At 42.6% G+C, this 26,347-nt stretch overlaps 1 protein-coding gene across 1 annotated transcript in view; it reads right to left on the reverse strand.

Moving 5' to 3' along the window:
* The window catches only part of SSBP4 (single stranded DNA binding protein 4), a 468,852-nt gene that overhangs the window by 395,965 nt on the left and 46,540 nt on the right, over positions 1 to 26,347 (reverse strand). Inside the window, exon 2 of the mRNA XM_040417640.1 lies at positions 2,253 to 2,325. Within this exon, the coding sequence (XP_040273574.1) occupies positions 2,253 to 2,325 (73 nt within the window). The remainder of the gene's footprint in view (positions 1 to 2,252; positions 2,326 to 26,347) is intronic.

Below are 26,347 nucleotides of genomic sequence, written 5' to 3' on the forward strand. Positions count from 1 at the left end.
GTTTTTCCACACGCTTCTTGCGACCCTGTTGACTATTTTGAATGAAACGCTTGATTGTTCGATGATCACGCTTCAGAAGCTTTGCAATTTTAAGAGTGCTGCATCCCTCTGCAAGATATCTCACTATTTTTGACTTTTCTGAGCCTGTCAAGTCCTTTTTTTGACCCATTTTGCCAAAGGAAAGGCAGTTGCCTAATAATTATGCACACCTAATATAGGGTGTTGATGTCATTAGACTACACCCCTTCTCATTACAGAGATGCACATCACCTAATATGCTTAATTGGTAGTAGGCTTTCGAGCCTATACAGCTTGGAGTAAGACAACATGCATAAAGAGGATGATGTGGTCAAAATACTCATTTGCCTAATAATTCTGCACGCAGTGTATAGAAGTTCTCATTATTTGACTGCTAGAAACCTCATAAGGACTTGTGGGGAAATATGAGTGGCTCAACTCCTGTACATTCAACAATCTGATTACCACAAAAAGAAATACTGGAACCCCCAATTCAGGACATCCTCTAAATTATTTAAATACGTTGTGTGGAACAATTTGAAATTTCCATGTCACAAGGGTTTGGTTCAAACACACCATTTATACGTACATTCCTGTTGATTTTTACATATTGAGCCAGTTTAGGTTTTCAAACAATGGATTATAAGCCAAACTTTGCCTTTGCAAACATGATGGAAAATGTATCATCTTTGGAACTGATGTCCATACACAGCCTTTACACAAGATGTTTGGGCCTTTCTTAGGCTACTTTCGCATTTTGGGCGGATCCGTCATGTATCTGTAAAAACGGATCTGTTACAATAATACAACCGAATGCATCCATCATGAACGGATCAGTTTCTATTATTTGTAACATAGCCAAGACGGATCCATCATTAACTCCATTGAAAGTCAATGGGGGACGGATCCGTTTTCCATTGTACCAGATTGTGTCAGAGAAATCAGATCTGTCCCCATTGACTTACATTGTGTGCCAGGACGGATCCGTTTGGCTCAGTTTCGTCAAGCAAACAGCAAAACGCTGCAGGCTTGGGGCTTAGATGACCCACAAAGTTCTATTTGCTAATTAAAGGGGTTGTCCGGGTTCAGAGCTGAACCCGGACATACCCTTATTTTCACCCAGACAGCCCCCCTGAGGCTAGCATCGGAGCATCTCATGCTCCGATGCGCTCCCTTGCCCTGCGTTAAATCGCGCAGGGCACGGGCTTTTTTGTTTACAATAACACACTGCCGGGCGGTAACTTCCGCCCGGCAGTGTGTTTGGTGACGTCACCGGCTCTGAGGGGCGGGCTTTAGCTCTGCCCTAGCCGTTTTACTGGCTAGGGCAGAGCTAAATCCCGCCCATCAGTGCCGGTGATGTCACCGGGGTTCCTGTCAGCCCCATGGAGAGCCCTGGTACGTCACCGGAACTCCTAAAAATGCCTTTGCTCTGCGCAATTTAGCGCAGGGCAAAGGAGAGCATCGGAGCATGAACTGCTCCGATGCTCATGTCAGGGGGGCTGTCGGGGTAAAAAATGGAGGGATGTCCGGGTTCACCTCTGAACCCGGACAAACCCTTTAATGGAAGAGTGCAGAAAGTACAATGCTTGTTGTCATGGATTACAACATTCGCCTGAGCATGCTAAAATATATCCTCTAAAAAACTGTATTCATCTCATAACCACACAACTAGCTGTTCTGGCTGCTTTACAAGTTTTGACTGGGGCCTAAGAAACACAAAACACATGGTGTAGACAAAGTGGAGAGGAGGGTCGCTCAGTCCCATACTCATATGGTCTTTAATGCAGTTTTAAATTCTGTTGCGTTTTTAACCATTTCTGTTCTGAAATATGTGGGGATCCTATCCCGTAGACATCCAGCAACACTATCTTCTGACATACTTCAATGAACGGATTGTGCAAGGTTTTAGGCTTCAAGTGTCAGATTGGTGAGAGTCCAACCACTACGACCTCCTCAATCATGAGGATGAGGTTCTGTGTCTTTCCATATGAATGGAGCGACAGTCAAACATGCGTGCTGTTATACCATTTATATCTATGGGACTGCTGGAAATGCAATTGGTGAGCGTTTTGGTGGTCAGACCTCCACCAATCAGGTAGTTATCACTTATCCTATGGATAGAGGAGATTATAAAAACTTTGTGCAACCCTTTAAACTTCTATGGCTATGCCATCACAGCATACGGTGATCAGAAAGGTAATGACACAAAACATCTATGAAACATGGATTCTTACCTCTGAAAGGAAAGTCTGTGCAGATTTCTGAGCTCCTACATGTAGTAAATACTCGTACACATATAAAGCTAATCTGAAAGAGAAGCAATAAAAAAAATAAGCTTTCGCAGCAGTAAAACAAAGCACAGTAACGTCAGATAACGTACAGTATACATATCTAAGTGAATTATCGTAATCACCGCAATAAAGACAAAATATCATACAATGACAAATCATGAAAAGTGTTATTTCAACTATATTATTATTTATTTATTTTATTTATTTATTATTTCCCATTGTTTATTTCTAAAAAGTAAAAGTATTGAGAGCACTTTAAAGAGAATCTGTCATTAACTTTATGCTGACCTCACTGAAGGCAGCATAAAATAGTGACAGAAATGCTGAATCCAGCGGTGTGTCACTCATCAGGTAAAAGTAAGTGGTTGCCGAGAACCAGCATCATAATCATTGCAGCACAGGCCTTAAAAAGAGTCAAATCTGCCTGAGAAGAGTCAGTTATTTGTAATCTCCTGCTCTCTCGCCCATCTGCTGATGATTGGCAGTTCTTTCCTATCACCAAATATACTAAAAACATATTTTTAACATAAAAATGTAATGTACATAATAGGTTATGCTCTGATAACACATTCCCAAGACTGAAATTCGTTTTTTTTTTAAAAGAACCAAAAGCAAGCGTTGACAATGCCAGCAATTAACTCCTCCTCAAAATGCCCAGATTACCTATAGCAAAAAGACATATACTATTGAAGTGGGACTACTTAAAAGGTGCATTATTGAAGGCAACAGAAAGTTGCATTAGACTTGTCAGTAAAAGCAAAAAAAGGAGGAGACCAATGTGGTACTCAGCAGAAGTGGCCCAAATCATTAAAAATAAAAAGCTAGCATTTTGTAATTATAAAAAAACCCAGAGCAATGAAGATAAGGAAATCTACAAGATTAGGCAGATAGGGGCCAAGCAAGTTATAAGAACTTCTAAAGCGCAGGCAGAAGAAAAACTAGCTCAGTCTATGAAAAAAGGGGATAAGACATTCTTCAGATATATAAATGAAAAAAGGAAATTAAAACAAGGAATAACTAAATTAAAAACAAAGGACGGAAGGTATGTAGAAGAGAATAAAGGGCTAGCCGACTGCCTTAATGAATACTTCTGTTCAGTTTTTACAAAAGAAAAAGGAGAAGGACCTCCACTAGAAAGAATGACTATTAAATCGTTTGATGCATGTATCTTTACAGAGGAAGATGTTCTAAGTTTGCTGTCTAAGGTGAAGACAGATAAGTCACAGGGGCCTGATGAGATACACCCAAAATTATTAAAAGAGCTTAGTGGTGAGCTGGCAAAACCGTTAACAGATTTATTTAACCAATCATTAGTAACAGGAGTCGTCCCGGAAGATTGGAAATTGGCAAATGTCGTGCCCATTCACAAGAAAGGTAGTAGGGAGGAATCGAGCAACTATAGACCAGTGAGTCTGATATCAATAGTAGGCAAATTAATGGAAACCCTATTAAAGGATAGGATTGTGGAACATCTAAAATCCCATGGATTGCAAGATGAAAAACAACATGGGTTTACTTCAGGGAGATCATGTCAAACAAATCTTATAGATTTTTTTGACTGGGTGAATAAAATAATAGACGGTGGAGGTGCAGTAGACATCGCATATCTAGATTTTAGTAAGGCTTTTGACACTGTCCCACATAGAAGACTTATCAATAAACTGCAGTCATTGAGCATGGACTCCCATATTGTTGAGTGGATTAGGCAGTGGCTGAGTGACAGACAACAGAGGGTTGTAGTCAATGGAGAACATTCAAAACAAGGTAATGTTACCAGTGGGGTTCCACAGGGATCTGTACTGGGACCGATTTTGTTTAATATCTTCATAAGTGATATTGCAAAAGGCCTCGCTGGTAAGGTTTGTCTTTTTGCTGATGACACAAAGATATGTAACAGGGTTGATGTTCCTGGAGGGAAACGCCAAATGGAAAAGGATTTAGGAAAACTAGAGGAATGGTCAGAACTCTGGAAACTGAAATTTAATGTGGATAAGTGCAAGATAATGCACCTGGGGCGTAAAAACCCAAGGGCAGAATATAGAATATTTGACACAGTCCTGACCTCAGTATCTGAGGAAAGGGATTTAGGAGTAATTATTTCAGAAGACTTAAAGGTGGGAAGACAATGTAATAGAGCAGCACGAAATGCCAGCAGAATGCTTGGATGTATAGGGAGAGGTATAAGCAGTAGAAAGAGTGAAGTGCTTATGCCGCTGTACAGAACACTGGTGAGACCTCACTTGGAGTATTGTGCGCAGTACTGGAGGCCATATCTCCAGAAGGATATAGATACTCTAGAGAGAGTTCAGAGAAGAGCTACTAAACTAGTACATGGATTGCAGGATAAAACTTACCAGGAAAGGTTAAAGGACCTTAATATGTATAGCTTGGAAGAAAGAAGAGACAGAGGGGATATGATAGAAACTTTTAAATACATAAAGGGAATCAACTCGGTAAAGGAAGAGAGCATATTTAAAAGAAGAAAAACTACCACAAGAGGACACAGTTTTAAATTAGAGGGGCAAAGGTTTAAAAGTAATATAAGGAAGTATTACTTTACTGAGAGAGTAGTGGATGCATGGAATAGCCTTCCTGCAGAAGTGGTAGCTGCAAATACAGTGAAGGGGTTTAAGCATGCATGGGATAGGCATAAGGCCATCCTTCATATAAGATAGGGCCGGGGGCTATCCATAGTATTCAGTATATTGGGCAGACTAGATGGGCCAAATGGTTCTTATCTGCCGACACATTCTATGTTTCTATGTTTCTATGTTTCTATGTAGACACAACTGCTGATTAGAGGATCAAGCAAAGGTGTAGAAAAAAAAAAAAAAAACTACATTGTACAAGTACATTGACATAAGGCAAGGGATGTAATAAATGTAAGCAGAAGTCCTATTGTACATAAGATGGCTCTATGACAACTTGCAATTTGATTGGTGGTATCTATTAAGGACTCTTGTGTTAAGCCTACATTACACATTGCAAAAAAAGGGTAATATCATTCACAAAAGAGCGGTCTTTGCACTGGGTGATAGTTTCCAGCTTTCACAAAATTGTTCCATTCCAGCTGATCGCGATCTTTCAGCACAGTTGAAAATTCTCGTTCTTCAAGCGCATATCTGAGCCTATAATAAGTGGTCACCCATTTTCTGTGTGTAATATATGCATTGACAAACAATTAGCGAGTTTATAATGATCGAATTACCGCTTACTACAGCGACCACTGCTCTGTGTGATGCGAGCACTTCTGAACGACTCGCTAACTATTCAATCGTCAATCATCATCAGTACGAAATCCACTTTTCTAACAAAGTCTGCCACTCTGACAGCTTCATCAACATTCATGCTCTGATCTTCCAAATCTACAAACCGGATTCCAAAAAAGTTGGGACACTAAACAAATTGTGAATAAAAACTGAATGCAATGATGTGGAGATGGCAAATGTCAATATTTTATTTGTAATAGAACGTAGATGACAGATCAAACGTTTAATCCGAGTAAAGGTATCATTTTAAAGGAAAAATACGTTGATTCCAGTTTTCACGGTGTCAACAAATCCCCAAAAAGTTGGGACAAGTAGCAATAAGAGGCTGGAAAAAGTCAATTTGAGCATAACGAAGAGCTGGAAGACCAATTAACACTAATTAGGTCAATTGGCAACATGATTGGGTATAAAAAGAGCTTCTCAGAGTGGCAGTGTCTCTCAGAAGCCAAGATGGGTAGAGGATCACCAATTCCCACAATGTTGCGCAGAAAGATAGTGGAGCAATATCAGAAAGGTGTTACCCAGCAAAAAATTGCAAAGACTTTGCATCTATCATCATCAACTGTGCATAACATCATCCGAAGATTCAGAGAATCTGGAACAATCTCTGTGCGTAAGGGTCAAGGCCGTAAAACCATACTGGATGCCCGTGATCTCCGGGCCCTTAAACGACACTGCACCACAAACAGGAATGCTACTGTAAAGGAAATCACAGAATGGGCTCAGGAATACTTCCAGAAACCATTGTCAGTGAGCACAATCCACCGTGCCATCCGCCGTTGCCAGCTGAAACTCTACAGTGCAAAGAAGAAGCCATTTCTAAGCAAGATCCACAAGCTCAGGCGTTTTCACTGGGCCAGGGATCATTTAAAATGGAGTGTGGCAAAATGGAAGACTGTTCTGTGCTCAGACGAGTAACGATTCGAAGTTCTTTTTTGAATTCTGGGACGCCATGTCATCCGGACCAAAGAGGACAAGGACAACCCAAGTTGTTATCAATGCTCAGTTCAGAAGCCTGCATCTCTGATGGTATAAGGTTGCATCAGTTTTTATTCACGATTTGTATAGTGTCCCAACTTTTTGGAATCCGGTTTGTATATGCAAAGAAAAGGGAGACAAACCTCTGCCAAGCATGTCTTACAAAGGAAAAGGAGATGATCCCACGGCGAAAAGGACCAGCCTTTGTCGTCAACAGGAACTAGATTTATTATTAAGGCAGGTGGTACAACGCGTTTTGGGGTAAAAGAACCCCTTCATCAGGTACAGACTGCTGATAGTTAAAAATACACTACACACATGTTTAAATACATTTAAAAAAAACGCCAAGAGGCACAAAATGGAGTAAAGGGGGAGGTCCAAAGCCTGCCCACATGTCACTTTGGTGTACTGGACACAAATCACCTTAAAATATACAATAGAATATTTATAATATATCACCATATAAGATGCAGGCGAAAGAATGTAAAAACTTTAATATACACTCTCCTAAAGAATTATTAGGAACACCTGTTCTATTTCTCATTAATGCAATTATCTAGTCAACCAATCACATGGCAGTTGCTTCAATGCATTTAGGGGTGTGGTCCTGGTCAAGACAAGACTCCAAACTGAATGTCAGAATGGGAAAGAAAGGTGATTTAAGCAATTTTGAGCGTGGCATGGTTGTTGGTGCCAGACGGGCCGGTCTGAGTATTTTACAATCTGCTCAGTTACTGGGATTTTCAGGCACAACCATTTCTAGGGTTTACAAAGAATGGTGTGAAAAGGGAAAAACATCCAGTATGCGGCAGTCCTGACGGCAAAAATGCCTTGTGGATGCTAGAGGTCAGAGGAGAATGGGCTGACTGATTCAAGCTGATGGAAGAGCAACGTTGACTGAAATAACCACTCGTTACAACCGAGGTATGCAGCAAAGCATTTGTGAAGCCACAACACGCACAACCTTGAGGCGGATGGGCTACAACAGCAGAAGACCCCACCGGGTACCACTCATCTCCACTACAAATAGGAAAAAGAGGCTACAATTTGCACGAGCTCACCAAAATTGGACTGTTGAAGACTGGAAAAATGTTGCCTGGTCTGATGAGTCTCGATTTCTGTTGAGACATTCAAATGGTAGAGACCGAATTTGGCGTAAACAGAATGAGAACATGTATCCATCCTCTGATGGCTACTTCCAGCAGGATAATGCACCATGTCACAAAGCTCGAATCATTTCAAATTGGTTTCTTGAACATGACAATGAGTTCACTGTACTAAAATGGCCCCCACAGTCACCAGATCTCAACCCAATAGAGCATCTTTGGGATGTGGTGGAACGGGAGCTTCGTGCCCTGGATGTGCATCCCTCAAATCTCCATCAACTGCAAGATGCTATCCTATCAATATGGGCCAACATTTCTAAAGAATGCTATCAGCACCTTGTTGAATCAATGCCACGTAGAATTAAGGCAGTTCTGAAGGCAAAAGGGGGTCCAACACCGTATTAGTATGGTGTTCCTAATAATTCTTTAGGTGAGTGTATATTGAAGATTATTAGTGCAGCAATTATCAGCTGGGGAAAGATGCCGGAAGCATCGCTGCACACAGTGTGATCATGTGACCTGTCACGTGATCGCTCGGTGTCCAGCCAACAGGACACTGAGGGCAGAGCCCAGTAGGAGTGTATGGGCGGGTAGGAGGAAGCATCACTGCGTACCGTGCAACCACGTGACCTGAAAAGCCGTCACGTGATCGTTCTGTGTCCTGGCAACAGGACGCTGAGGGCAAAGCCCAGTAAGAATGTATGGGCAGGTAGGAGGCAGGATCGTACTGGTCACACAGCGATCCCAAGAACTGTGTGCAGGCGAGATCGGGTGCAGGAACACGCTGGGTGGGGAGGAAGGTGACTAATGAATGGCTAAACTATAAAAATGGAGAATAAAATAAATGTAAAAAAGTAAAAAAACAATAGATTAACGGCAGACCTAAATAAATGAATATAAATGATTGAATCATGGAATACATTAAAAGGGGTATAAAATCGATCAATACAAATGTCATAACGGCAGACATAGATAGATCGCTAAATATAAATGATTGGATAGCCGAATGAATTAAAAAATAATAATTGTTGGATGTAATATCGATCCAGAGGGCACATAGTCAAAGGATTATAATCACTTTATGGGTACACAAATTATAGGGGAAGAACCAGAATACTTAGTGTGGACACAGGTAGACGAGTTGGCACGAATAACGCTACCTGAAGTGTATAAGGGTACACAAATGTGCTGAGACTCAGGAAATGTGTACAGTACATCGTGTCATGAAAAATATAAGTTAAAATAATCATCATTATTGCAAATGCAAAAACTGAACGCACCTATTGTCATGCCCCACTCTGACGATGTGCGGAGGTCAGCCAGGATTGCAGCACGAGTCTAGTATTTGTTTTGATGCTGTGCTGGATCCGCCTCGCATCAGGTGCACTGGGTGGAGTCATTAGTTTAAATGGTCTCCAGCTAAAGTGCTCTGAGCGGATTATACTGTTCATTAGTGTCTGGGAAGTTTGGAAGGAAGGTTGGCTGTTTGTTCCTGCTCTCAGCAGATAAGTGTCTTTTCTTGTTTGGTTGTTTATGTCATCTTACCCATCCAGGTTCTGTGCGAGCTGGCTGCTCCTTTCTCCCCACTTCACCATCTCAGGGAGTTCAGGGTTCTGTTAGTTTAGGCTGGTGGACACAGCAAGTCTACCATCAAGGTTTGTCTGTGGGCTGAGCATTGCAGGGAAAGAGGTCAGGGATAAATTAGGAGGTGACCCTTCCTCTGTCTCTCGTCCAGAGCCTGGTTGGTGTGTTGTCTGTTTAACTGTGCACTAATGCCTTTTGGGTTGACGAATGCGCCAGCGGTATTTCAGCGATTCGTCAATGATATTTTTCATCATTTGGTGGGGAGGTTCGTAGTAGTCTACCTTGATGACATTTTAATTTAATCTCCTGATCTGAAGACCCATCAGGATCATGTGAGACAGGTTTTGACGATCCTGCGGGAGAATAAGTTATACGCCAAATTGGAGAAATGTTTGTTTGCGGTGCAAGAGCTTCCATTTTTGGGATACATGCTTTCTGATTCTGGTTTTCGTATGGACCCCGAAAAGGTCCGGGCGGTTCTGGAGTGGGATCGACCGGAGAATCAGAAAGCTTTGATGCGATTTTTGGGGTTTACGAATTATTATAGAAAATTTATTTTGAATTATTCCACGTTAGTCAAACCTCTTACTGATATGACCAAGAAGGGCGCTGATGTCTCTGTCTGGTCGGATGAGGCATTGCAGGCCTTTTCGGCTATTAAGGAGCGTTTTGCGTCTGCTCCCATTCTGGTGCAGCCGGAGGTATCTCAGCCATTCGTGGTCGAGGTTGATGCATCAGAGGTGGGGGTTGGGGCGGTGCTTTCGCATGGTCCTTTTCCTGGCAAGTGGGTCCCGTGTGCCTTCTTCTCCAGGAAGCTCTCGGTCGCAGAGAGGAATTATGATGTTGGAGATAGGGAGTTGTTGGCGATCAAGTTGGCCTTTGAAGAATGGCGTCACTGGTTAGAGGGGGCTTCTCACCCTGTTACTGTGTATACAGACCATAAGAATTTGGCTTACCTGCAATCTGCCAAGCGTCTGAACCCTAGACAGGCCAGATGGTCATTGTTTTTTACCAGGTTCAATTTCGTGGTTACCTTTCGCCCAGGGGTCAAGAACGTCAAGGCAGATGCCTTGTCTCGCAGCTTCCCTGGGGGAGGTGATTCAGAAGATCCAGCGCCGATTTTGGCAGATGGAGTGGTGGTATCCGCTCTGTACCCTGAATTGGAGATGGAGGTGTTGGGAGCTCAGGAGGGGGCTCCTGGTTCGTGTCCCCCAGGGAGGTTGTTTGTTCCTGAGGGCCTACGATACAAGGTGTTCAAGGAACATCACGATACTGTTCTTGCTGGACATCCTGGTGGTAAGTCTACCTGTGATCTGGTGTCCCGGAGGTTCTGGTGGCCAGGTTTGCGTAAGAGTATTGAGAACTATGTGGCAGCTTGTGAAACCTGCGCTCGGTCTAAGGTTGCTCATACTCGACCGCCTGGTTCACTTCTTCCATTGTCTATTCCATCTCGTCCTTGGACACATTTGTCCATGGACTTTATTACGGACCTACCGAGTTCCTGCGGGAGAACAGTGATTTTGGTGGTAGTCGATCGTTTCAGTAAAATGGCTCACTTTATACCACTAACAAGTCTGCCTAACGCTAAGACTCTGGCGCAGATTTTTGTGGATAATATTGTTAAATTGCACGGTATTCCTTCGGATATTGTCTCTGATAGGGGCACGCAGTTTGTCTCCAGGTTTTGGAGGGCGTTCTGCTCTCGACTTGGCATTCAACTTTCTTTCTCGTCGGCTTTTCATCCACAGTCGAATGGTCAGACGGAGCATACCAATCAAAACCTGGAGACCTACTTGAGGTGCTTTGTGGCTGAGAATCAGGAGGACTGGTCCTCATTCTTGCCCTTAGCAGAATTTGCATTGAATAACCGTAGGCAGGAGTCCACGGGTAAGTCGCCATTTTTTGGCGCATACGGTTTCCATCCTCAGTTTGGTACCTTTTCTGGGTCTGGTTCCTCCGGGATGCCAGAGGAGGAGAGATTCTCTTCTGCCTTATCCTCTATCTGGCGGGGGATTCAAGGGAATTTGGAGAGGATGGGTGAGAGGTATAAACGAATGGCTGACAGGAGACGTGTGACTGGTCCGGACCTGTGTGTGGGTGATTTGGTGTGGTTGTCCACTAGGAATATCAAGTTGAGAATGCCATCTTGGAAACTGGGTCCAAGATTTGTTGGTCCATATAAGATTTCTGCTGTGATCAATCCTGTGGCATTTCGACTTGATCTGCCGCAGACTTGGAGGATCCACGATGTCTTCCACAAGTCTTTACTAAAAAAGTATGTTAAACCGGTGGTACCATCGCCATTGCCTCCTCCTCCTGTTCTGGTCGAGGGAAACTTGGAGTTCGAGATCTCCAGGATTCTCGACTTGAGAGTTCTGCAGGGTTCCCTCCAGTACCTGGTTCACTGGAGGGGATACAGTCCTGAGGAGAGGATGTGGGTTCCGGCGACAGATGTCAACACCAGCCGTCTGGTGAGGGCCTTTCATAGGTCCCATCCGGATAAGGTTGGTCCAGGGTGTCCGGAGGTCACTCGTAGAAGGGGGGGTACTGTCATGCCCCACTCTGACGATGTGCAGAGGTCAGCCAGGATTGCAGCACGAGTCTAGTATTTGTTTTGATGCTGTGCTGGATCCGCCTCGCATCAGGTGCACTGGGTGGAGTCATTAGTTTAAATGGTCTCCAGCTAAAGTGCTCTGAGCGCATTATACTGTTCATTAGTGTCTGGGAAGTTTGGAAGGAAGGTTGGCTGTTAGTTCCTGCTCTCAGCAGATAAGTGTCTTTTCTTATTTGGTTGTTTATGTCATCTTACCCATCCAGGTTCTGTGCGAGCTGGCTGCTCCTTTCTCCCCACTTCACCATCTCAGGGAGTTCAGAGTTCTGTTAGTTTAGGCTGGTGGACACAGCAAATCTACCATCAAGGTTTGTCTGTGGGCTGAGCATTGCAGGCAAAGAGGTCAGGGATAAATTAGGAGGTCACCCTTCCCCTGTCTCTCGTCCAGAGCCTGATTGGTGTGTTGTCTGTTTAACTGTGCACGTCCGCCGTGACACCTATATTAAGAACGGACTAATGGTTGTTGGTTTAGCCCCGTTGGTGGGTGAGGGTCCTAGCTGATGTCCTAACCCGGGGTTATTGGTAGATGCCCAAATGATCAGAGCATGGGTCTAGAGATTGATCTCAAAAGCCTCATTCAGGCCACGTGGGATCAAACATTTCAGCTTATAGATCCAAAACATTTCGCATTTCCACAAGATTGTGATGGTATTATAACCATCGGGTTTGTTCCTCTCAATTGGGGTGATGGTAAACCCAAGAAATGAACCATGGTGGTGATCCGTAGCGTGCCTCGAGATACTGTGCTGTAAGAATTTATTTTTAACGTTGGATCTATGCTTGTTAAGTCTGTTCTGGAGGGTCTGGCTTGTTCGTCCTATATACTGGAGGCTGCATGGGCACTCAAGCAGATAGATGATGTTCGTGGAGCCACAATTTAGGTGTTCCTTAATGGGAAAAATTTCACCATTAGAGCTGTGAAACGAGGTGACAATATTTATACACTTGCAAAAAAGACACCTTGGCTGGTTGCATTTGAAGCTCTCTGCTGGTGCAGTGCTGCTTAGATGTGCACCTTGACCTAAATGCTGTTTAAGTTTACTAGGTGCCAGTAAATTCTTTAAAGTCTGGGCCCTTCTAAATGTGAGACAAGGTTTATTTGGCAGAATCTTGTTTAGGACGGGGTCCTGCTTCAAGATGAACCAGTGTTTTGAAAAAACTTCTTTGTTCGTTCTGTGGTTGCTGTTGAAGGTAGTTATGAAATTAGTACTGTGATGTTTCTCAGAAGCGTCCTTCTTAATGGTTACATTCCTTTCTTTTGGTAAACAGTCTTCTTGCATAAGTGCTCTGGCTCTGTTAAAAGCTGCCTCTATTAGCCCAGGAGGGAAACCCTTGTGTAAAAACCTGGTGCGGATTATTTCACTTTGGGCGATAAAATCACTATCTTCAGAGCAATTTAGTCTAACGCGCTTGAATTGGCTAAAGGGAATGCTTGCCTTCCACTTTTTGTAATGGTCGCTGGAGAAATCTAAATAACTATTTCAATCCACTTTCTTAAAGTAGGTGCGGGTGGTTATTCTTCCGCTCACGATATTTAGTTCTAAGTCAAGATATTCGGCAATAGAAACATTATGGTTTCCAGAGAGCATTATACCCCAGTCATTGTTGTTGAGGTATTTTGTGAACTCATCAATGGACGTGGTGTCACCAATCACCATCCCATATAAAAATCAGATCGTCAATATGTCGATGGTAAAATACTATATTGTCGGTCCAGAACCCAGAGTTATAAATGTAAGAGTCCTCAAATGCCCCCATGAACAAATTAGCAAAGCTGGGCGCGAAACGCGTACCCATAGCTGTACCTTTGATCTGCATGTACAAAGAGTCTTCAAAATTGGAAACATTATGGGTAAGGATAAAATGAATACACCTGAGGATAAAGGATCTCTGTTGCTCTGGCATGTACTTGTCACTGTCAAGAAAGTGTTTAGTGCAACTGATGCCTAAATCAAGCTGGATATTCGAATAAAGAGCTGTTACGTCCAGAGTTAACCATTGGTAGGTGTCCTTCCGAGGGGTATTCTTTAGTGACTGAATCAGGGTTGACGAATCCTTCAGGTACGATGGGAGTTGGACCACATGTTTCTGAAGGAAAATGTCGACATAATGGGATAGTCAGAGAAGATATTCCAGATATGATCGGATGACCCGGTGGATTGGAGGTATCTTTGTGGATTTTTGGTAAATGATAAAAAAAAGTGTTGACTGGGTCGGTGATGAGAATATATTCCTGTTCCTTCTTGCTGAGGATATGGGATGCCAAGTCGATGAGTATCTTAAGTGCTAACTTATGCTCTGCCAGGGGTTTTTCCTCCAATGGCTAGTAATACTCAAAGTCGGATAGAATGCGAAATGCCTCTTTGATGTAGTCGCCCCTATTCAGTATCACAATTCCATCTCCTTTATCAGCGTTCCAAATTATTAGATTATTTTCTTGTAATTGTTTGATCGCTAATCTTTCTTTGGCACTGAGATTATGATTAAGCACTGGTTTCTGATGAATGATACGGAAATCCTCCATAACCAGATCATAGAAGGTCTCTATAAAGTTGCCCCTATGATAAAGGGGATAGAAGTGAGAGCATGGTTTTAAATCAGTGGAAACAAACTGTACCTTGGGGGCAGGAGTGACCTCATTTGTCGTTTTACTGCTTTCCTTGGTGATGTCGCCTTGTAGGCGGAAATGCCTTTTTAGGGTTAATTTCCTGATAAAATCATGCAAGTCTAAGAAGAGATCAAACACCTTTACTTATGACTAAGGGCAGAAAGACGGACCCTTTAATAGAACTGTAATTTCATCAGAATTCAGGACGTGGGTTGAAAGATTTTATATTTTGATTTCCTTGTCCTGTATTTTTGGTGGTCTGATATTTTTCGCATTATTCTTGCCCCCTCTGCAACCTCTTCAGAGTTTTTTTTATCTTTTTGTAGGTCTGGTTCCCAGGGGGTGGAAGTAGTTTGTGATCAACACCGTCCCAGGACTTTTCAGTACTGGATAGGATGTTAACGGATTCAGAATGGGAGGTAGGGATAAAAAAGAAGACGGACCATTGTTGGTGGGTAGTGTAATATTGGAACTATCTTCCAGACCTGGATTAGGATATAGGGTGTAACCTGTGTGCGTGGAAACTGAGGCGGTGATTTGAGAATGGGGTGGTGTGCCATCATGGAGAGTGATAAGCGAGTTGAGTTCAAGATCGACAGGTGTAGACGGGGAACCTGGGGTAGGACCGATGAACGGTCTGCAGTTGGTGTTGGATGAGGTGGAAGGAAAAACTGTGGGGGGGGGGCAGTTTAAGAGGGGCACAGTTGGAAAGGACCTCTTGGCCAAAGAGGTCAATTGCCAAAGCTGGTGATGGTTTGGTATGGGCGGATCCATGGCGTGGAGAGTTGGATTGAGGTCCCCCAATAGGAGTCGCTGGGCTGGTGACAGGATTCTGGTTGCAGAATTGGTCTTCCGGTGTATCAGAGGAATGACAAAGGACTGATGTTTGAAGGGGGGATGATCTGGCTGGGTTGAGATGTTGGTTGTGTGTGGACTTGTCATGGGGAACTGCAGATGAATGGGTTTTGCGAACACCATCTTTGGATTTTCATCACCCTCAACTAAGCCTACACTAATGTTGTGCCTATTATTTGCACAACCTGACAAGGTGAGCCTCCAATTTGGATTCATTTAATATACTACCTGTCTGACGTTATTACCCTATGGTGCGCCCGTCTCGTTTTTCTTAGAAAGACACTGCCTGTTATATTCATGTCTGACAGTCACTTAGTCATTAGAACTAAGGATCTGCCATATTAAATGCAACAGGCCCAATCTCCGGACATCTGGGGCACAGTCAGGAGGACCCCCATATATATCAGTTTGTCCCATGTCCTGCCAAATCAGACATCATTATTTACTGGGTAAATACACTACAGTGAAAAAAGAAATCCAATAGAAAAAAGGCATCCAGCTTCTTATGGTATAAAAAAGGTTCTTTATTGGCTCATCATATAAAGTCACAGGAAAATGACATCAAAGTGATGCGTTTCGGGCTACAGAATCCAGCCCTTCATCAAGACAGCCTTTTTTATTCCATAAGAAGCTGGATCCCTTTTTTCCATTCTAGGATTAATGAATGAACTGCTAGGAGTTTGAATGAAGGGCCATCTGGGCGTTACTAGTTTGGATAACACCCACCTGGTCCTTAATTGCAAACTGCTTGCAATTCATTCAAGTAAGAAAGGGATAAAAATCAGCTCTTAGCAAGCTCTGCCTCTTCTAGTAGCTATGATACAGAAATGGCACAACATAGTCATAAGAATAGCTGCTCCAGAATTATATTATTACAAGGGGAATGCATGAAGCTATTAAAAAAGACATGTCAGGAAAGGTGACAGGTTCTCTTTAAGATTTCAAAGTAAAACTTAAGGCTATTGCATTAAAAACTGCTAGAGACATCAGAAGATTGCTACTATTGCTATGACTATTTCTATTGTGATTGAGATAGCACTTGGCGGGCTGGGTGGGCTATGACCCAAATTGTACAAGTGGATATGATGTCCTAATCCTTCATACACTTTACAATGCTAGATGCCAGTAGACAAACTAACTTTTCTGAGTGCAACAGTCTATGTGCTCCTCCTAGCAGCAAACAAGAATGCATTAGAACAACAAGTAGCATTCATCCCCTCAAAAATACATTCCGTGCCTTAATTAAACTGTGCTTGATGTAACCTTAGATGGTGGAGCACAACTCGTCTCAAACACTGCATAAATTAGTGACAAACATAAAAGCAGCAAATATAAACCTAAGGTAAATGCAGAGGACATTTATTTAACTCCCTTATATAGCGCTGACATATTCTGCAGCGCTGTACAGACATTTTCATCATGCTGTCCCCTATCAGTATGTCTTCGGAATGTGGGAGGATAACCAGAAAATAAAGGGAGAACATACAAACTCCATGCAGATGTTGTCGGATTGGAACTTAGGACATCAGTGCTAACCACCGAGCCACCATGCTGTCTACTACAAACACTGATGTACAAACATGTACGCAGACACAATCATCAAATTACATAATGTCCAGATCTCACTGATCAGCATCTACAGGCTGTACAATCATGTATGTATAGTCACCAGATATATGGTTAGATATGGGTCAAATATAGCCACGCTACGTTTCTTCTTTGCAGTTGAAAATGATCATTTACTGGGTTCATTTTTTGTACAGAAAAAAATATTGGAGCAAATATGGCAAAAATGTGTGCTTATGCATAAAGGGGACATCACTAACACTTGCTGCTGAAAATTATTTTACTCACTTATATAGCTCTGGCATATTCCGCAGAGCTTTACAGACATTAGCATCGCTTGCTGTCCACACCATTGTCAGATTTGAACCTAGAACCAGTTATGCAAGGTCAAAGAGAAAAACTGAGGTTTTGTTGCAGTTATCTGTTGCGGCTTTATCTCCATCCAAAATTCTGGAACACTTGCCGGAATGCCGGATCCGTCAACTTTTCCCATTGACATGCATTAATGCCGGATCCGGCCACGAGTGCTCTGGCCAAACGGATCTGGCATTGCGATGTCACGGGAGAGACTAATCCGGCATTTCAATTCATTTGTCATATGGATCAGGATCCTGATCCGTCTAACAAATGCCATCAGTTTGCATGCGTTTTAACGGATCTGGCAGGCAGTTCCGGCGATGGAACTGCCAGCTGGAATCCTTTGCCACAAGTGTGAAAGTACCCAAACTCCAACAGCTTCTAACAGACCATGTAGCTGGTGGCAATTAAAGATTTAGGCATCATGCACTCAACTGTGTCTATTTTGTGGTCCCCAACTTACAGATCTGCAAATCACGGATGCCGGCCATGTGTGTTCCAGCCTTCAATACAGCAGTCCTATCCTTGTCTGTGATACTTCTATGTGTGGCTGAGAACAGCACTGCATCTTTTGCGGCCCCATTTAAGTGAACGTGTCCACATCTGACCTGCAAAAAATGTGGATCGGGTGCGGACCCAAACCACGGTTGTGTGCATGAGCGCACCTAAACTCAGCACGTTCGACCAGCTCAATGAGACGGACAAAGAAATCAGAAAAGAAAAAACAGCAGGTGGCGCTATGCAGATACATTTTATTGAATAACTCTGACTATGCTACATTTTTTATTACAGTACACGCAATTACAAAAGGATTCAGATCCAGGTGCTGGTTTGAAAATGTAGACTATGTTTCATGGCACAACCCCTTTAGAGGCATGTTTTGGAGCTGTAGCCTAAACATATTTATTGCCGCCAACTCACACCTATTTTTAAGCCACTTTGGATCACATATTAAAAAGGTATTTCATAGCTAGGTGCTTGCAATGAAATTCCTGGCACGTGTCCCTCATCTTTAATGAAGCGTACAGAATAACGCAAACTACAGGTCGCCTTATCTAATGCCGGGGGCATATCTATGCCAGGTTGACTGAAGTGAGCAGGACTCGATCTCTTTACTGCACCTATTCCACCCCTGCTATAATATACTGCATGGAAAATAAGCAAAAGCAACAAAAATGGTATCAATTATATTATAAATGGCTTCTCTAATGCTGGATTGTCTGTGATAACATGTAATATATATCAATACATGGAATCCTTCCCTAGTCTTCCCCAGACAGTTATTAGCATCATGAAAACGTACACGTGGATCTAGCGAGATCCCTTTGGAGCTGAAGGGGTTGACAGAAAGAAAGCAATACATCAGCAAAGTGTTTTCATCTCAATTAACCCAGTTTTGCAAGCATTAAGGGCTAATACAAGGAGGAAGAGCAGTTCATTTCGGTAATGGTCTCACTGGGAGACTGTCCATTAGATGCAGCTTGCTGTACACTTAAAATATATTGCGTACTAGAGTTCATGGTTCTCTCTTCATGCTGGATTTAAGCTTTGGTGAACATTAGCTATGGATTTACGTATCCTTTTTGTAAAGGGACAGAGGCACGTGGAAGCTTTCAGAGACGGTAATGCGAATACCATAAGGTACTACTTGGCATGAAAAGGTTTGATTAAAAATGCTAGGGGCACCGGGACTTCCGAATTTACTGTCAGTGCTGCGAAAATAATGTTTTAACGGGATCTGTACATTCGGTAGACAGAACCCGATTTTTTTCGGAGTTAAGATAAGAAGTGAATAAAGTCTCAAACAGAAAAGCTGATGCAGGAAAGCTATGTGCACAACGGGCAGATATCTTCCATTGCACAATAAAAACCAGCATGTGTTTTGGGAATCCTCATTCCCAAGCATTGTATTGTGTAGTTTATTGTGTTTTTTTCCTATGCAGATCCAAAATAATTAGCAAGTAATCTGCAAGTGTACATGACCTTAATTCACATCTGCGTTTCCGCCACATTGCAAATTCCGCTAAACTAAGGCCTTGTTCACACTTCAGTGATTTAATCAGTGATTGCCATCAGTGATTGTGAGCCAAAACCAGAAGTGGAGGCTACACAGAGATATAATGGAAAGATCTACACCTAATTTTGACTCAAAATCACTGATGGAAATAACTGATCAAATCACTGAAGTGTGAACTCAGCCTAACTGGACAGAATAGCACTGCTGTGTGGTTATAGTGTTGGACATAAATGAAGGACCCAGTTATGGTCAGTCGGGCACTGTTGCTGCCCATCATCTGATGGATCTGGTGCGTCCAGCATTTTTGTTGTTCTCTTCCTGTGGGGGAACAAGCTCTAAACACCCAGGGCAACCGATGGCCACACAATTTTGTGGTAAAGTTGTGTAGTGGCCAGCCATACCGTGGAGTCGTACCTTAATGAATCTTGACTGGCTGTTTCGAACAAAATGTATAAATATGATACAGTCTAAAGTTTTTATTGACTTTAACACCCACTGAACTCTTGAATGTAAGACACTCTCCTGTTTCGCAGTCCACTTGGGCCCCGACTCCTTTGCGGGCGGACGCGGTTCCGGCATCCGTGCCGACGCGATCGCGTATCCATGCTGGGCCGCTTAATCGTCCGCGTGCACGGTTGAGAGGAGGTTCGCAAAGGGTTAAGCGGCCGAACGTACGCGCATCTTATTCGCTACGCCGGCCGCTGATGGGGAATATACCTGTACATAAACTTTAGTAGATTAGAGGGCAGGCATGGGTTAAGTGATCAATGACCAACCAAGGCCACACAAGTGTCAGGGATTAGGATAGTCATATGGCCTATGAGGAATAGACACATGGCACTCTGGGATTGGCTAGGAGGTGTTTAAGAGGTGATCTCCCTGGCTGGTCAGTGTCTACTGTTGTTTTGACAACCCGGGTGTATGTTGCTGTTCACATTCTTTCCAGACTACCTGTGCATGACCTCTCACTTCCTCAAACCATCTCTAGAGACTGCCTGTAGGAAACTTCTATGCGGAACAGTTTGTCTCGTGTTGGACCTCAGATCGGACCCTGGAAATGTCTTGTCCCTAGGTACTACGTTACACAGACTATTTCTGTGCATATAAACTTTGGCCTGGTCTGGCTGTCCCTTGTGAGTTTTCCTGCACAAGTTATTATTTGAATTGATTACCTGCATATGATTTCTGGTCTGGACTGTACTGCTGTCATTTAATAAATCCACCATTGTTTAAACTCTGTCTGGTTGTTTGGGGTTCTGCACCATTACATTGAATATGTTGGTCCCAGTTCTCATTATCAGTGGATTGTGAAGCTTCTATTGATCTCAGTTGATAGATATTATTAACATTCATTCATTTTAATGGAGTTCTAAAAAAGAAGTCCTACTTGTTCATGTGGCTGGCAGAAATGTGGTCATTTCACGTCAGACATACCACTTACGGAACGCATCATTTCTCAGCTCAACAATATGAGAGTTGTGGAGCTGACCTCTGACAGCTTTACCCCTATACTGAATTTATACCGTTACTGGCACATTCAATAATTATAATTCTGGTCATAAATACAGTATACTATATTGTCTGACCAAACTGAACAGTGGCCAGATACTTGTATACCTTTTCTGTGCAAAACCCTAACACCGAATGCCACACACATTTCCAGGGAACCATTTGAAACTATTTTTCCATAGAACTCTATACCGCTATAACATCACTATATTACCTGTAACATAGCTGGTCCATTTTATATAAGTAGATTACTAAGTGAGAGGTCAGAACTGATGCATGACTGCGCTCTAGATTACCAAGAGTCAAAACATTATTCAGAGAGGGGTAATCCTAAAACGTAACATTTAATAATAATGCTGATAAAATATGAAACAGTCCTAAATAAAGTGTGCAAAGACAAACATTGGGATAGAGGGTAATGGACCCCCAATTTACGCTATGGAAGTTATCCCAAATGAACAAGATACAAAAAATATATATCTTTACCATGGTGATGGATCATGTGACGGACCATGTGATGAGCGTAGTGACGTCATCAAAGGTCCTATTCCTCACACAACAAGACAGAAGAGATACCGCTGCGCGAACAAGTGGATTAAGGTGAGTTAAATGATTTTTTATTTTTTTTTAACCCCTCCAGCCCTTTTGTACTATGCATTCTGTATTCAGAATGCTATTATTTTCCCTTATAACCATGTTATAAGGGGAAATAATACAATCTACACAACCTTGAACCCAAACCTGAACTTCTGTGAAGAAGTTCGGGTCTGGGTACCACATACAGTTTTTTATCACGCGTGTGCAAAACGCATTTAACCCGCGCGATAAAAACTGAACAACGGAACGCAATCGCAGTCAGAACTGACTGCAATTGCGTACCTATTCGCGCGGGTTTGCCGCAATGCACCGGGACGCATCTGGACCTAATCCGGACACGCTCGTGTGAAAGAGGCCTTAGTCTCTTTGCTCATGTTCATTGATCATGCTTGCATCTGTAGTAAAATAAAGTATTTTAATACTTTTAGGTTACATGGGTATAGAGGGGGAGATTTACCAATAAAAATGTATGGATTCTAAGGTCCCTGAGGAAGCTGCATCTGGTAATGATACACGTTGGAACATTATTTTTACACTTTATATTCACATTTTTGGAGTTTTATTACAGGGTATTTCTGCCCAATGTTACCATATCATAGGGGATGCTTCTGAGGGGTGGTAATATTGTTTGCAAGCATTTATGTGTAAAAAAATGTTAAATGCTTTTAAAGGGAACCTGTCATCAACTTTATGCTGCCCATACTATCGGCAGAATAAAGTAGAGACAGGTGAGTTGATTTCAGCGATCTGTCATTTATAAGTTAAAAGTAAGTGGTTGCCGAGAACCAACATCACAATCATTGCAGACTAGGCCTGGAAAATAGGCCTAGTCTGAGAAGAGTCCTGGTTATTCATGAATTCCTGCTGATGACTGACAGTCCTCTACCTAGTTTTCTCCCTCTCTAGGAGAGAACTGCCAATCATCAGCAGGTGGGTGAGAGGGCAGGAGATTAGGAATAACCAGGACTCTTCTCAGGGAGATTTGACTCTTTTCAAAGTCTGTGCTGCAATGATTATGATGCTGGTTCTCGGCAACCACTTACGTTTACCTCATGAGTGACTATTTTGTGCTGCCCTCAGTGAGATCAGCATAAAGTTGATGACAGGTTCCCTTTAATTGATGTGTTTTTCATCGTCTTAAGATTACTTATTTTTGGGTGGCACACTTTGATTCATACATTGCTACTTTATCAGTTTTAGTTTTGGTTTGATACATGTGTAGTACCCAACTTTGGCTAGCTTTACATTAGCATTATTAGTTCCGGCAGGCTGTTTCGCAGAGAACAGCCTGCCGGTGCGGTCTGGTTCTGGCATTGCTGAATGTTATCGCAATGCCCATCGGCCCCATTGACTATAATGGGAACCAGCAGAGATCTGGAAGTTACCTGAAAAACATGCCAGATTTCGGCAGACAAAAAAAAAAAATGCTGCACGCATCCAGAGCGCTTTGGTAGGCTGTTCTATGCTGGAAGAGCCAGCCAGAACTAATAATGTAATGTGAAAGAAGCCTTATGATTTCTTGTGCCAATCTTAATTTGGACAAAAATTGTGCCAAAAAGACTAGTGTACATTTATTAAGTGTTTTAGATACTTTTATTGCTTTATTCGACAAAGGTTTGAATATAATGGGCATGGCTTAAGATCTGAAAATTTCTGGCAACATTGCATCAAAATTCTTGGGCAAAGTAAGCTAATAGGTGGAAATAACTTACACTAGACCAGATTCATCATCCAGCATCAGCCACTGTGATAAATTTGACACACCATTAGACTGTCTAAATCTACATTTACAGTGTCTAAATATTAGACAGGGTTACTAACTCTGCCCCTGTGTAAGGCCTCTTGCACACGAACGTATTTTATTTCCGTGTCCGTTCTGGGTTTTTTGCGGACCGCAAAACCATTCACTTCAATGGGTCAGCAAAAAAAACGTAAGTTACTCCGTGTGCATTCCGTTTCCGTATATCCATATTTCCATAATGCAAAAAAATAGAACATGTCCTATTATTGTCCACATTACGGACAAGGATAGTACTGTTCTATTAGGGGCCAGCTGTTCTGTTCCGCAAAATACGGAATGCACACGAATGTCTTCCGTATTTTTTGCGGACCGCAAAATACATACGGCCATGTGCCAGAGGCATAATACTGTGATTCCTAGAACAAAAACTGAGGCAAAGAAACTAGGATGGGAAATGATAAACTTAATATCGCTGTGGGAAGTCATTTATCTTTTTTAGAGTTTATGCAGGTTTTTGACACCTGGCCAATTAACTCTAACTTTAGCATTAAACAGAGGTTAATGAAGTGTGGGGAAAGCTTGTGTTTAACTAATTAACTTTTTATGCAAATTTAGCAACTTTTCTCCTACTGTGATACAGTATGTGAGATAAAGAGCACGTTTAGTGAACATATATTTTTTTACACATGGATTTTTGTCAACAGTAACCTAACCATAAAATAGTTTTTTGGGCTCATTCACACAAATTTATTGCAATCACCTCCGCTGCCATTGCACGCCCCTATGCACATTCATTGCCTCTGACACAGGGATATTTGCAGCACAGAAACAATGTCTTAAATGGGGCAATAATTGGGAACAAGCACCTGATAACCCAGTTATCAGTCCGTGTAAAAGGACATTTAGTTGTATGGAGCTGTAATAGGGTGCAAACATCTGAGTCCAAATATACCTCTGGATGCCTCTGATTTCATCTGGAACCATGGAGCATCTACTAGTATTAATAACCCTATTAAATCAGGCATACTTCCCGTTAGGGTTGATTATGCTGAGTTAATTGACCCCTTAGTAGTTCAAACCTGTAGACCTGTTTTAGAGACATATTCACTTTATTCAGTATGCTAATTAGGTGTTTCTGTTTCAGATAACAGCATCACTACCAACATTCCCCCACAGTTATTTCCCTTTCCCCTTCGTGTGACAGGGCCTGGCATCCTCACTGTTTTCCTGCCTGGTCCTGTAATCTTGCTGCATTCACTGGAATATGCACAAATCTGTTTTCAGCATCAGCAGGGGTGGGATTAAAAATTTTAACAACAGGTTGCTTACTCAACGGTGGACACGCGGTGTCATGACACATGTTTACATATACATACACCATATACACCATATATACACTACACACACATACCACCCAACTTTTAAAAAAGCCTAAGGAGCTTAACTATGGAATGGAAGCGTTCATCTCCAGCTGCCACTGCCAGAGCATCGGATTGGGATTCAGCCGGTAACACGGTTCTCCGATCTGGCTGTAACTTTAACCACCGGCTCTGAAGAATCTGAGTTAACCGGCTGAATCCCATGCGTGAGCATCAGGGAACGTGCAGTCTACTTTATGCTAAAATCCTAAACTGAACATGCGCTGATTAACCAATGTATGCGCAGTTCAGATCTTATCTGATGCAGAGATCAAATCCGCACATGCACCAGGAATAAAATAATTAGCAATTCTAAAAAACTTCTAATTTATCCTAGAAAAAAACAACAGTCCTAATATGTCCAAAACATAAAAATATGTTAAAAAATCCCAGAAAAAAATGGCAGAATTTCCTTTTTTTCGACCAACTCGTTTTTTCCAATAGAAGGAATAAAAATTATCAAGTTGTATGTACCCGAAATACAAAGCAATAAAAACTACAGCTGGCTCTACAAAAGCAATCCCTCACACAGAAAATGTAAAACCGAAAACACAACACATTTTTTAAACATAGTAATGCAAGATGGAGAAACAGCCACTGATTCTTGAATGCTGTTTCTGAAACTGTCATTTGGCTTTTTTGGCACTAGAGGACACTCTGGGATTTGAATATGCAAAACTGATGATGACTCATGCTGCTGTGTGTGCCAGAGAGAGAGGAAATGGTGACATGGGGAGACATGTTTGTCCAGAGGCTGAAGACAGGATCCAGTGCCATGCTCAGGTCTGTGGGACTTGGAGCGGTCAAAGTCACTGTCAGAAGTGACTGATGCCTGTCAGCAATACAGATGTTGTCAAGGAAGAAAGAATCGGTTCCCGGAAGGTCAGTTGGACCGTGGAACGTGGTTACAGACCCTGTTAGGCCTCATAGTGGATGGAAGGACCTGCGAGTTGGTGCAAGTCCCCATCGGATAAGGACCAGGCCAGGGTCAGCGATCCAGAAGGCTTCCCAGAGAGAGAGGACCGGGTCCCGGAAGGCTGGAAGAGCCATGGAACGGTTGGAGCTACCATAATAGGTGGTGTTGCTCAGCTTGGAGGAGAAGCAGTCCGCCATCTTGTGAGCTGCATGAGAGAACCGTGTGAATCCGGATTCTGTTCACAGGAATGAGTATCGGCGTCAGGAAGCTGATCGGAACAGAGGGTCAGTTACAGGTTCTGCAGGGTCACATGTTGTGGCAGGGACTTGCTGTCAGTTTGGAGCAACCAGTGAACACAGGACATACCCAGGTCAGTGACTCAGCAGCACGGTTATTGACTTGTAGGCTCTGCCATGTGCACCATCGGTCAGGTACATTACCCTGTGGCACAGTATCGACTTGCGGGCTCTGCTGTGTAAGCCGCCTTGGGTAGGGTTGTTCAGTTGGGCTGGGACCGTGACTCTGAGCCTGGGGTACAGGGTGTTCTGGACACTCCATTGTTGCTATACTACAAGGCTACTCCAGCGTCTAGGCTGGGAGTATTCAGGGCACGTGAACAGTGTCGTTTGCGGGCAAGAGAAGGGAATGTGACGTTGTGTTGTTCATTGTATTTGATACTGTATGTGATATATACTCTCTTTAACTACTGTTGTAATACTACTGTTAATACCACTGTTAAGTAAAGTTACTGTTTTTGCATCAAGAGCTGGTGTCCGTGTCGCTTTTCTTATTCCATGACTTCGCTGTCCCTCCCCGGTTCACGATCTTACAGTAAAACAAAAAGTCAAACAAAAAGTCTAAAAACTTTCCATTGCTATAGTCATACTAATCCTTCTCAAACTGCTG

This window comes from Bufo bufo, chromosome 2 (assembly GCF_905171765.1).
Source record: "Bufo bufo chromosome 2, aBufBuf1.1, whole genome shotgun sequence".
Classification (NCBI taxonomy): Eukaryota; Metazoa; Chordata; class Amphibia; order Anura; family Bufonidae; genus Bufo; species Bufo bufo.